The 13,211-nt window shown below is 37.5% G+C and overlaps 1 protein-coding gene across 3 annotated transcripts in view; it reads right to left on the bottom strand.

Moving 5' to 3' along the window:
* The window catches only part of smg1 (SMG1 nonsense mediated mRNA decay associated PI3K related kinase), a 67,753-nt gene that overhangs the window by 53,761 nt on the left and 781 nt on the right, over positions 1 to 13,211 (bottom strand). For 2 of the 3 annotated variants that reach the window (XM_052131556.1, XM_052131557.1), the window contains exons 2-16: positions 8,697 to 8,854; positions 8,110 to 8,262; positions 7,405 to 7,541; positions 7,243 to 7,301; positions 6,765 to 6,978; positions 6,545 to 6,670; positions 6,200 to 6,272; positions 6,023 to 6,120; positions 5,770 to 5,940; positions 5,116 to 5,337; positions 3,218 to 3,319; positions 2,861 to 3,130; positions 2,176 to 2,306; positions 1,640 to 1,801; positions 1,274 to 1,392 (exon numbers count right to left, since the gene is read on the bottom strand). In XM_052131556.1, the coding sequence (XP_051987516.1) occupies positions 1,274 to 1,392; positions 1,640 to 1,801; positions 2,176 to 2,306; positions 2,861 to 3,130; positions 3,218 to 3,319; positions 5,116 to 5,337; positions 5,770 to 5,940; positions 6,023 to 6,120; positions 6,200 to 6,272; positions 6,545 to 6,670; positions 6,765 to 6,978; positions 7,243 to 7,301; positions 7,405 to 7,541; positions 8,110 to 8,262; positions 8,697 to 8,854 (2,195 nt within the window). Of the gene's footprint in view, positions 1 to 1,273; positions 1,393 to 1,639; positions 1,802 to 2,175; positions 2,307 to 2,860; positions 3,131 to 3,217; positions 3,320 to 5,115; positions 5,338 to 5,769; positions 5,941 to 6,022; positions 6,121 to 6,199; positions 6,273 to 6,544; positions 6,671 to 6,764; positions 6,979 to 7,242; positions 7,302 to 7,404; positions 7,542 to 8,109; positions 8,263 to 8,696; positions 8,855 to 13,211 lie in introns of those variants that run through there. The other variant, XM_052131558.1, reaches the window with a different exon arrangement.

Raw genomic sequence — 13,211 nt, 5'->3', positions numbered from 1 at the left:
ATTAACAACATTACTGTAGTTAAACTAATTAACTTAATGTTAGTTACAACATATACTACTACATTTTGTAATCAATTTAAATCAAATGATGTATGTTAACAATAATGCACTGTGAACTAACAAACAATGAACTATTGTAAATTGATTAAATAACATTATAAAAAAAGGCTTTAAATATAAATTAAGATTGGTGCACCCCTAGCTTTTTGTCTGCTTGCACTATAGTTATGCAGCACTGACCCAATCAGGCAAGTGACAGTTTTAGCAACTGACCCGAATCTCTCTCACACTGGACCAGGGTAATTGGGCAGTCCTTATTGTCGAGCCCTGCACTACAAGGCTTGACATCAGCAGTCTCCTTGGCAATCATGATTTAAAGCATGATAACTGTTCCTAGCACCTTCTAGCACTCAGCACATGCATCAAGTGCTAGAAAAGTTAATCAAGCTTGAAATTATGGTTGTGCCTAAAGGCTGCAATGTCAAAGTGTACAGTGAAAAAGGAGAAAAATTTGTTCTGTTCACACCCAAAATTTTAATCACATTAGAAGACATGGATTAAACCACTGGAGTCTTATTGATTACTTTTATGCTGCCTTTGTCTTTTTTTGAAGTTTGAAAGTTTGGACATCATTCACTTGCATTGTATGGACAAACAGACTTCATATCTTCATTAAAATTCCTTTGTATTCCGTGGAAAAAAGTCATACAAGTTTGAGACAACATATGGGTGAGTAAATGAGAGAATTACTATTTTAGGGTGAATTATTCCTTTAAAGACATAGTTCAAAACATTTCAAAATGAATCATGTTCTTTCTTCAATGGAGCACAAAAGAGGTTATTTAAAGCAGAATTCCAAGCTGCTCTTTCCATAAAATGAAAAGGTAATGGTGACCACAGCTGTCAAGCAAGAAGTTGAAGGCAAATGGCTTTAGATGACTTGGTATATCAGGCACAAGCGGTATGACTATTAAACTTTAAGGTGATCTTTAATGCTTTTTGTAACTTGACAGCCCCTGGTCCCCATTCACTTCCACTGTTCGGAAGAGAGCTGCTCCGACATTCTGCTAAACTTCTCCTTTGGTGTTCGTTGAAATAAAGAAAGTCACATGGGTTTAAAACAAAATGAAGTAGAGAAATGCTGACAGAATTTTCAATTTAGGAGGGGGTGGGGTGACTATCCCTTTACTATTTTCATCTCCAAATCAACATAGTTTTGCCTTCATACACTCAATTGGACCAAAAATATTTTAAAACAGGGATATTCACTCACAATTGGCAAGTAACCCTTTGCAGAATTTGTGGAAGGATGGGAGTGAGAACAGGGGGGAGTACGTTTCAGATTTTTTCATCATGAGAGACACCTCTAAGGACCAAGTTAATAACAGCCTCCTAAAAAGGGGTGGAAAAAGATAGAAAAAAAAAATACATTTTAAAGCCTTACTGTATGCTAATTGCATATTTTGCCTTACTTGCTTAAAACCTGTTACCATATGCAAACAAGACAATTAAGGAATCTAACAGAAATATGTAATTACACTCAACATTGTATAAATTATTATAGCAACTGAAAGGGCCACTGTACAGATAAATCAATCACATTAGGCCTCATTATAAAGAGGCAGTGAGAGCTCTGTACCTCGCTTCAGGGTTGAGATGATCCTTGCTCAGCAGCATACCCAGCAAATTAAGGAGTGTGCTGAAATGCCTTTTGGTTGCCGTGGTAACAGTGCTGATGACAGCACAGTCAAAAAGCGACGGGGACGAGGAGCTCAGGCTGCTTGAGATAAAGTGATCGTGTCTTTGGTGACAGAGAAAGAAGTATATTAGTTATCACACTTGGAGTGAGTGAAACTAAATTCAAGCTTGTCATGTGCGAAGTGAATGACCAAGTGTTGTTTGACAGTTTTATGTATGGTGGGCAACAAAACAAAATGACACTTACAATCTATGATATAATTGTACAGCACTGCATAATTCAATTAAATATACTGTGAATCTGTAAAAGGCATTGCAGTTTAGGAGTGATGCAATTATATAATGCATCAGCAGTTATTAAAATGTTGTAAAACTGGTCAATCTTTTTTATTATATTTACAGACCATTATTGGATCTTGCTTCATGTAAAATATTTCACAGAGCATTTTATCATGATGTCAATTGATGTGATGTTACCTGGTGCAATGAGAGTAAAGAGTGTAGAGAACAGCATACTGGACAGCAGGGTAATGGACTGCCAAATCAGAGTGAACAACAACCAGATTCTGACTGAGCAGGGCAAACACAGTAGGAGACAATGCCCACATCTGCAACACGCATCCAAAAAACATTTCCCATGGTTATGCTTTGCTTAGACCACTTTTACAGCTTCGAAAGAGCTGCACGACTGAAAAACTGCTTTCACAGAAATGATAGAAAATGGGTAAACATTTCCAACTGTGAAAGCAAAAAACAATCCTTTCAGAATTACTTTTCAAAAACAACTTAACAAGCCACTTGCTTACCAAATATATCTAAAAGAAAAAGTTTGGCATTTAGTCACTTCATGTTTGTAAAACCTGTATGAACTTCTTCCAAGGAACACTAAATGAGATGTTCGGCAGAATGTTGGGAACTAACAGCCTTAGTCCCCACCCACTTATATTGTATTGGGGAGAAAAAAATAAAAAATCAGCAATGAAAATGATTACTGAGCAAGACTGTCAGTTCCAAACATTCTGCCTAACAGCTCCTTTTGTGTTCATGGAAGAAAGTCATATGGTATAGAACAACATGAGGGTGAGTAAATTATTTTCTATTTAATTTAAATTTTTGGTTGAACTATCACTTTTAATGCATTAGAGTATAGGTTAGTGCTGACCCCGATGAGGGAGTTCTTGGTGTTTCCGATGGTGGTGAGAGCACTGAGGTTGAAGATGAGAATAAACTCTGCTCTCTCTGGGCTGAACTGAAGCTGGCTGAAGGCAGGGTGTTGTATATGTGGACAGGCATCAGGCAGACCAAGAGGACTCAGCAAACTGTTCAACGCACAACCCATTTCACCCAACACCAGTTTATAAGCTGCCTCCAGTATGGGGATGTTCTTCAGGCTCAGCACAGCATGATACACTCCATGTGTGGCTGCCATAACCTGTTACACAAACCAATTCAAAAAGAGTTAACTTAAAAAAAAATGATTTGTCACTCTGTGAGTTGAACTTGCGGTTAGTGATCATACTTCTCTCTCTCTGTGGAACCGCAGCTCCAACAGTTGGGAATTTGGAGCCAATAACTTTTCCACAAATGCAGCTGGGAGTTTGGTGCTTATTTGGTCAACAGTCTACAAACAAAGCAACATTAATAAATGTGAAAAGGAACATAAACAGCACATGATTCAAGGATCCAACACCATTTAAAAGATACATTTCTATGACATTTTGAAGACTTTTCCAGTAGTTTATTATTGCTATCTCTGCATGAGTATTTCTAAAAATTGCATTTAAAAAATAGCAAAGAGCTTGAAAATACATAAAACATTTTCAGGCCTGGAAGTCATAATTTTAAATATCCCTGATATTTCCAAGTATTCCATGATGGTGGGAGCCATTACAGCTTACGGGATTTCTGCAGGTTTTATGAAGCTAAATTTAAGACTTAAAGAACTTTTTAAGACCAACTAAAGAAAATGTAAGGAATCCATGTGTGTGTTCTTAACTTCTTGTTAAGAAGTTTACATTCCCATGGTTTCTAATATGGTGTGTTGCTTTCTCGATTATCAATGACGGTTTGTGTAATAATAGTTCATGAATCCCTGCTTTGTCCTGAGCAGTGAAATTGTCCAATTTTTTTAAGATTTTTTTTTTTTGGGGTTTCTCTGCATTTTCTGCACATTTGAGTTCTTCCCAACAATGGCTATATATGAGGTACAGATTTTAACAATTGAGGGACTACTACACAACTTTTTACAAAAGGTGCAGACAATTATTGATGCTCAAGAAGGCAACATAAGAACCAAGAGTTGCAAACTTTTGAACCGCATGTGTAAATAAGAGTAAATGTTGTCTTATGTAGCTTTTGAAGGGCAGTACTACATAAAAAAATATAAATTTCTAATAGGAATTTTGTATACATTCTGAAAGGTGTGTGGAAACTTATTAAAACAAAAGGGTTATACAAACTTCTGCACTTAACAGTATAGGCTATATAGTTTATTTTATTTTTCGTTTTTCCACAATTTAACCACATTTTAGCTTTTTTTTTTTTTTTTTTTTTTTTTAAACGTACAATTTCCATGTAGCCTATCCTATCCATATGATGTCATATTGAATGTGTAATTATGAAATGACTGCACGAAAATTCACAACATTGTGACCAAAAATTCAAAATACAACTCCCACATCTGAACATAAGTGCCTGTACTATGTAAAAAGTGCAGTGCATCTGTCTAAATGTGACATTGTCTGATTTACCTCCGTGCTCGTGGGGTAATGAACATTACAGAAAAATACTTGCTTACATATTCTGCTGCACGAAGAAATAGATCGGCTTCTTTCAGCTCGTTGAATACAAATGTTTTATTGGTGCATTTCAACTTGTGCTGATTGACAGGATGACAAAGAGTGCACACCAAGCATATGACGTAATTGCCATGGTATAGATACATTTCAGCAGATTTGCAGAAAGACTAATGAAAGTATCGTCAAATCAACGTGCAACGCTTCGAAATTGCTTCTCTGCATATGGTAACCAAAGACAATAGCAAGAAGGAAAATTAGTACATCAAATGCAAGTAGAAAAAAAATCAGTGAGCCTACCAGCTGAAACCAGGACATAATTACAATGTTTAGAGAATTGTCGGGACACCCCTCTTCAAAACGGGACGTCCGTCACCCTACTTAAACGCAACAAGAAAACAATCCCTCATACATCATTTAATGCCATGACCTTATGAATTAAAGACTTGTTGCCAAAAACCTTTTTAAGGCCTTATTTTGCGGAAGGCCGAATTAAGACCTTTTTAAGACCCGCTGAAACCCTGCCTTTAAAGAGGCTGTCTACTCTTGCGTGTATGCAAGACAAATATCACACATTCTGGACTGGTCTGTCAATTAGTGGTTTAATATAGTCCAGTCTTACCAGTGTTAGCAGGGTGAGGACAGACATGCTGTATTCTGGTCCACAGCATTGGCAACTGTCCAGCTGGTCTAGGCCATAGGAGATTACAGCATCAATCAGTTGGCTGCCTAAATCCATGCTCACCAGCAGAACGCACACACACTCGTTTCCAGCTGTCAGTACTGCCTCTGAGAAGAACACCTGCTTTGCTGTGGTGACGCAAGCCAAGACACGGTTCAAAACCTGCCGCAAACGGAGCAAGAAAATACAAAAAAAAGCTTTACATTAGTTTCCTAAAGGATTGCATGTGTGTATTCTCAAAATGCAGGACCAACTTTTTTTTTGAACCGCTGACATCTCTACAGGATTCCCACTTATTTTGACCAAAGAACTTCAATGACTTCCAGTTGTTTGTGATTACAGGATGATGCCTTTTCCAAATCATTTTATACAGATTTCCCTGACAAAGAGTAATTTATAGTTAAATATTTTAGAGCAGAGCATATCTAAAAATATAGAAATGTCCATGCCACACAATTTAAACCACCCTGATATTTCCTGGTTTTCCATGACTGTGGAAACCCTGTAGCTATAATGACACTGGTTTAACAGACTATTTGTAATCAGTTCCACAGGTAATTGAAATTGCTGCAGCAATGCATGGAGGATACTAACATCAGTGACGTATGACTCAGTGATTGGGGGTCCTCGGACAGGGTTGAATCGTTCTCCGATGCTGTGCACAACAGTGCTAAAGACTCTTAACAGGGCTGCCAGCTTTGGCAGGGATACTGTGGGAGGGGGAATGTCCTCATCGCCTGATTCTCCAGATACATGACTCAAATCCTATGAACAAAGAGTAGTAGAACCTAAGTAACTCAAAATTTCTCAAAATTATGGGAAAACATTCTATAGCAACACATTTTACCTCAGCATATGCTTCCATATCTTCCAAAAACTGACCCAATAATGTGGTTGAGAAGGCCAAATCCGCCACCCAAAACTGCTCCAGACTCTGCAACCAACCTAAAACAGATAGACAGTTTAGCCTCATCAAATTAGTCCAAGACAACAAAACTCAAACTAAAAATCAAACAAATCTTACCAGACACCTGTTGAGTAAGATTCTGTCTCTGTGTATGATCTATATGCCAACCCACTAAAATATCCACTGTATCCTAGAAAACAGAGGCATCATTTATATTTGTTATTTCTAGAAATATTACACTGGTTGAATTAACAGCAGATAGCATAAGAAAATTGTCAAGTATTAGGCTTCAGGTCCTAAAAAGAATATTGCTTCTGGGCAGTGCACACAAATTCAAATACGGTGCAAATACTTTTTTCATATAGTGCCAATTAAGCAGCAGCGCTAGATGCACATCATATAGATCAGTTTGATTTCAGGACTGAAATTAATACTGCTCTTTAGTAGAGCTGTTCCGCTTACTCTGAAGTTGGTGCTGAAGATGTGTGGATAACAACGGGACACCAACAAAATACACTTCACACTTTGGCACAACAGTTCTGGCGTGTCCAAGTTCTCCAAGATAGACTGAAGGTTGCTCATCACCAACTGAATGACAAAAGTCAAACATCTCAGCACGAAGGCCACAGAAATAGATTATAAGTAAGCTTTAATTATTTAAACCAAGCAGCTGAATTAATACCTGCATTACAGTAGAAAAAGCTGCCTTCTCCCCTGCAGTTTCAAGTGCTTTGTGCACTGCCACAAGGTAGAGAAGCTTCACCTCATCCTTTGTGGACACACTGAACTTGAGGAACATCCACTTGAAGATCCTCTCCGCTTCATAACTGAGGGAGGCACAGAGTAGTCCCAGACAGCATGCAGCCTCCTGCCTTAGCTCATTTAGGAGCTGACTACTGCAATGCCAAAAAGACAATGTATGCCATTTTTTTTTAATGGGCATACATTTGATCAGGCTTTTACATTTGAGCACAAGCTGACATTTGCTCTTCATCGTTAGCCTCAAGAACACAGTTGCCAGATAATGGCCAGTTAAATGGTATATGACTAGGATCCAGCAGGGTGTTCGTAAGGCTTCATGACAATAATATGCTAAATATACTCTTAAGAGAGTGAGCTCCAATAACACCCATTGTGTTAAAAATAGTGCACAGTCATACCTCTCATTCAATATGTCATTCAGGGTGCTCAAAATGGAATCCAACTGTTTCACTAGGACCTGTAATTTATGCATACAAACAATACAGATTAAATCTATTTATTTCAAGAGCCCTTTAGCTTCTAGGTAATGAAATAAATCCTTTTTTGATAGCAGATCGTACCACTTTATTTTCAGAGTTCACAATGAACTCCCTCATTTGTTTAATGGTGCCCAGCCTGCGTTCCCGGTCATCTTCCCGTGACGCTCTCCGCAGAAGATTGGCCAAACGAGACTCCTCAGAGTGAGCCAACGGTCTGTCTATTAGATAAAAGACAATTGACACTGTATTAATAAATGAATGCCAGAACCAAGCAACACAGCTTCTCTCTTTTCTACCATTGTGTCCTAGAATTTTAATTATGTTGGCTTGACAACCAAGACCAAAAAGATCAATTGTCACTTTCAAGCTACATCCACCAAACTCGGCAAAGACCTTCAGACTGTTCTGACTCACATTGCTATATCTTTTCTAATGGATTCAAATAAATGTTTTTATTTTTATTTGAGTATCGACTTGTACAGAAGTACCCGTAATTTTATCAAACACGTAAACATTTAGAAGTTGCCATCTCGGGATTATTGTAATTCTGAATAACTTCATGACATGAACGCACCATAAGGTTACAGTACAAAATCTATCCATATATTTATCTTTCTGAAGGTTTTATCTAAAGGTCTCCTATTCTATCATTCTATCTGTCAGTCTGTCTAACTTTTAGGCTAAGGCTTCGTCAAGCAAACATAAAAGGTTACTTAGGAAACTTTACCTATCTAGTTCAAAACATACAATACATAATTGACTTTCTTGCAATTTCTCAATACCTACCCTGTGATTTCCTCATGTCCTTTGTAGCTAAAGCACAGTTTCCATGCTGAAAAGTGGTTATATCAGTGGTCACATCATTGATTCTCAACTCTTGCCCCATCGACTTCCAACCATAAGTATTTTCAGAGAGGCCTCCATCAGCGTCATATACACCTGCAAAACAAGTATACAGTCAAGTTTCCTCTGAAATACTAGCCTTTTTTTTTTTTTTTTTTTACATTTATAAACAGTAAATAAAAAAAGAAAAAAAGAAACTTAAAACTATAAAACTTTTAATGTTAGAAAAATTTGGTTTACGCTTCCTAGCAGGCCACTGGAAAGTTTACATGACACAATTTGCAAAAAGTAACAAGCTTACAAATGCTTAGGTTTGCACAGCCCAGTTTATACAAGGAAACATTGAGATTTTCAAAACAAGCATTCCCCAAGTTTATTTTCTCTTTCTATTTCTTATAAACAAACCTGAATCAGAGAGACATTCAAAAGATAAATCAAACCCTCAGGTACTGGTCCAACAGACTGACACATGACATGGCAGTTGACGTTGATAATCACAATAATTCAGGTGACAGACAGGCAGCACACACCTCCTTTTTTGAGTATGACTGCGGCAGTGAAGGCATCATTGTGCAGTGGTGGGGTGCCAGGCCGATCAGAGGGCAGATTTTTGAAAAGAACTTCTGACCCGTTGTCTCTAGAGACACGGCACTTCACACCGTCCTGGCTGGCTGATACACTGTCGCCTCTGAAAACCATTCGATACATCAGTGACACAGAGAATCACAGAATAACCTAATGTTAATGTTAGCATGATAAAACTTCACTTTGAGAAGAAACCGGCACAACAAGAGCAGACTTTTTATTTGTTCTGGAATTTGACTGAAATGGGTTGGAGGATAGTCAAAATGTATGACATCACATGTATTCAACACCATCAAGGAACTGGTTTACATATCCATTGTTTTTTTGCATGAGCAATTTATGTAGGTAAGAATAACAAACTATGGCTGAGCAAATTAAAATATTTAGTTGGCTTGTTTGGATGCCAGTCCACTAAAGGGATAGTTCACGCAAAAATTAAAATTCTCCCATTTCACCCTCAAGCCATACCCGATGTGTATGACTTTCTTCTGCAGAGCACAAAGAGTTTTAGAAGAATATCTCAGCTCGTTAGGTTAATTCAATGCAAGTGAATACTCTGAACTTTGAAGGACCAAAAGCACAAAGGCATTATTAAAATATCCATACATTTCCAGTGGTTTAATCAATGTCTTTAGATTTCTTCAGAATATTAAAATCATTTTTTACTATAAATCTCCACATTCACATTCTTCATGCATATCGCCACCTACTGGGCAGGGAGAAGAATTTATAGTAAAAAAGGACTTAAGTTTCTCACCCACAATTATCAGATTACTTCAGAAGATATGGATTTAACAACTGGAGTCATACGGAATACTTTTATGCTGCCTCGATGTCCCTTCTGGAGCTTCAAGGATCTGGCCACCATTCTTCATTTGTGTTCTGCAGAAGAGAGACAACATGCACACCTTGGATGGCATGAGGGTAGAGGTCGACCGATTAATCGGCTGATTTTTGTGCAATTTTTAACATAATCGGTATCGGCCAATATCCAAGTATATCAAGCCGATTATTAGGCAGGCGCATCTGTGTGGGCAGCCTAGTGTTGTTGTGGAACACGTGTTCGAAGCACCCTGCTCCTAGAGCCATTTTCCCCTAGAGTGAGCAGACCTCATCCAGTGCCTAAGGAAGGAGCTAAGTTCCTTGGAGAAAATGGTAAGGATTAAATTTGAATAACTTCTTTATACTTAATTAAAAACTTTTGATATGTTACAGCCAACTTCAAGAAAAAACGCGACAAACACGATAGGCGACATGACATTCGGCTACTTTGGATATTGATAGCGTAGTTGAAGTTGCATTATCACAGCAGAAGGGTTGCTATCATGTCACAATAAGCAAGCAAGAATTTTGCAATTACAGACAGTAAATCTGAGACTTTTATTTGTTCTGTTTGTGTGTCTTATATTTGAGAGGGTTGTCACTCAATGCAGAGAAATAAGTAATAAAAAAAAGATACCAACGCACTATACGCTATTGAAGGACTGGCTTTGGTAAGCTCAGACGTTATTGGTTCTGCTGTCGGTACTGGAGAAATTAAGAAAATACATTTATTATTGCTATAAAGAGAAAGTTATTTTATCTCGCCAGCCATTTCTATGTATAATAACATGAAACCATTTGTCTGTGATGCAATTTAGCTAGTCGCAGTCAGAGAGAGAGAGAGAGAGAGAGAGAGAGAGAGATCTCGCTCAAGCAGTGCCACAGCGAGCACAAAACGAGCCCTGCTTAATGAGTGACGACAGAACTAAACATTCAAACATAGCCTGGTTTAGATCTGTGATATTAGTCTGATTTTATTTTAATTTCACCTTCCAAAGATTATAAAAATAATATTTATACATAAGCCGCATTCTGTCTAGCACAACTTCCTTCCCTTCACAGCGGTGCACTGACATTTCTCCCTAAAACTCAAACTTAACATCAGAATCAGCACGAACAGTGATTGTTGTAAAATGCAGTCTAGCTACTGTTGCTAAATTGCGGGACACAAAAATATGTCAAAACGACTGGCTTGGAGATTCACTTAAACACAATTTATGTCTTAAATGGACGTAGTTATGGAAATAGTTGGGAGAAAATATGCTGCATCAGGAGCCTATTAGACTCGGTCTTAAAGGGGAAGCAGTCTAATAAACATGCTGACGATTGAGCCATTACTGCGAATCAAACAACAAAAGGCAAAGAGAAAATCACTTACAGCTCTTGAATGAATAACTTCTGCATTAATAAGCATTCATCTATCTATGATAAACTATGCAGTGTTATTTTACAATTGATTATTTTATTAGATTTCTTTTTAGACCACACCTGAACAGTAATGTTAGTAGACCTTCCTGAAATTAAATCACTGTGCCTATATAACGTTTATCTTTGTGTAATTGTTTAATAATATATATATATATATATAAAAAACAAAAAGAACCGTTAAAGTACCGGATCGATAAGCACTATCGGTAAGAGTATTAATACCATTAACACCTTAACGATACCCATCCCTAGTTATGCCTGTGCTTCTCTTGGATGCTCTGAATATTGGATTACGTGTCTGGATTGCCCCTTAATTAAAGCTGCATTTGGATCTCAACCTTTGTGTCTCGGAGCAGTTCGTAACACCTGCTTTGGTTATTTAATATATTTGTAATAAATTAAAAATGTATAATGTAAAAACATAATGTAAGTGTACAAGTGCAGATTGGTCAAGTGTTCAATAAATGTATTTGTTGAGAAATTTTGTCTATCTTAAGTAATTATTTGTGTTACATTTTATCTTTCAAATAAAAGGTTCAAATAAGAGGTTAAAAACAAGCACATATCGGCCCACTGTTGCCAACTTAGGGACTTTGTCGCTATTTTTAGCGACTTTTCAGACCCCTTTAGCGACATTTTTTCAAAAAAGCGACTAGCGACAAATCTAGCGACTTTTTGGACAAACCTTAGCAACTTTCCAAATTCCAAATATCGCCAGTACTGCAAGCGTGAAGTCTTACTTCCCCGCTGCGTCTGCTCTGTTCAGTGAGCGGCTGAGAGGAGCAGCACATTCCGTTGACTGCACGCCAGCGGACATAGACATGAATGAGCTGCGCATGTGCACGCTGTGTTAGCAGGAACCAATCAGTGATCACATAGCAGCTGCCTTCTCCTTTGTTTTAATTCAAAACATTTAATTTGACCGCTTTTTCTTGGCATGCGCTTATATTCACTACTAATCAGAGTTTTAGTTCATTCCGTTCGGTTTCTGAACTCTCCGACTTCAGATCGTATATTTACAGACTCTATACATTTTACTTATCCAAACACAACAATAAACCTTCTTCAAACTCATAAACATGTAACGTTAGCTAAGTTCCGTTCCGTTGTCTAACAGAAAATATGTAATTGAGAACCGTTTTACTGGACATTCGGCTATATACTTATATAAAAACAGTATGAGCACGGTTTAGGGGAGACAACCGTTATTATAAACTGAAGTAGGCTACAGTACCGACAAATTAGGCAGAATGCAAATACGACGCGATGACGTCATCTGGCGACATTTAGCTACTTTTCGAGCAGGCTTTAGCTACTTTCCATTGAAAATAGTTGGCAACACTGTATCGGCCAAAATAAATCGGCAGCATTAATCGGCCGACCCGGATTTCAAAAGATCGGCATCGGTCGACCTCTACATGAGGGTGCATAAATTTACACATTTGGATGAACTATCCCTTTAAACATTGATTCAACGGGTCTCACTAAAACCTAAATGACCAAAGTTATCTTTCAAAATTTTCTAAATATTTGAGGCTTTTAGTAGTAGATACAATTTTGAACCAAGAACAAAAGAAAGAAGTTTAATATTGATGAGTAACCTCATAAACATTTAATTGTAAAACCTTTCAAATATGAAAGTATTGGCAACATTATTCACAAAACCAAAATTCATGAATCTTCACAGGCTATTAACAACTTCATCTGCATCCGGGACATGTGGATACGACGTCATTTTACAAAACAGCTGATTCTTCCTTTCCCACATGTTACATATAATTATGCCACTCAAAAAAAAACTACAAGCCTACAATAGAGATGTTGATATTCTTGACTGCGAATGACAACACAAAATAAATTAGTCAGTGTTCCTTCACATAATTATAACATGGCTTACATTTGGCAATCAAAATCTAAAGGAGGCTTCGAGTTCGTAGTTCATATTGTCTTGACATAAGCGCTGTTTGATTGGCATACAAACTTTGCACGCTTTAAGTCATCTCTGATATTTTTCCATTATAGACAACGTGCAGACAAGCGCGAAAAAAAACCGACTTTGACATGGTCAACTATGTTCCTAACTTGACGTAATAAAACTTTATAGAAACATGTCAATTAACAGCGTTAAGAAATCAGTAAACAGGTGCACAGCCAGGCAGTACAAATAATGTAGCTGATTAGCAAACTGACACGAGCGTCGGAATTGGTGT

Source organism: Xyrauchen texanus, chromosome 8 (genome assembly GCF_025860055.1).
Source record: "Xyrauchen texanus isolate HMW12.3.18 chromosome 8, RBS_HiC_50CHRs, whole genome shotgun sequence".
Lineage (NCBI taxonomy): Eukaryota > Metazoa > Chordata > Actinopteri > Cypriniformes > Catostomidae > Xyrauchen > Xyrauchen texanus.
This window is presented reverse-complemented; position numbering and strand designations above follow the sequence as displayed.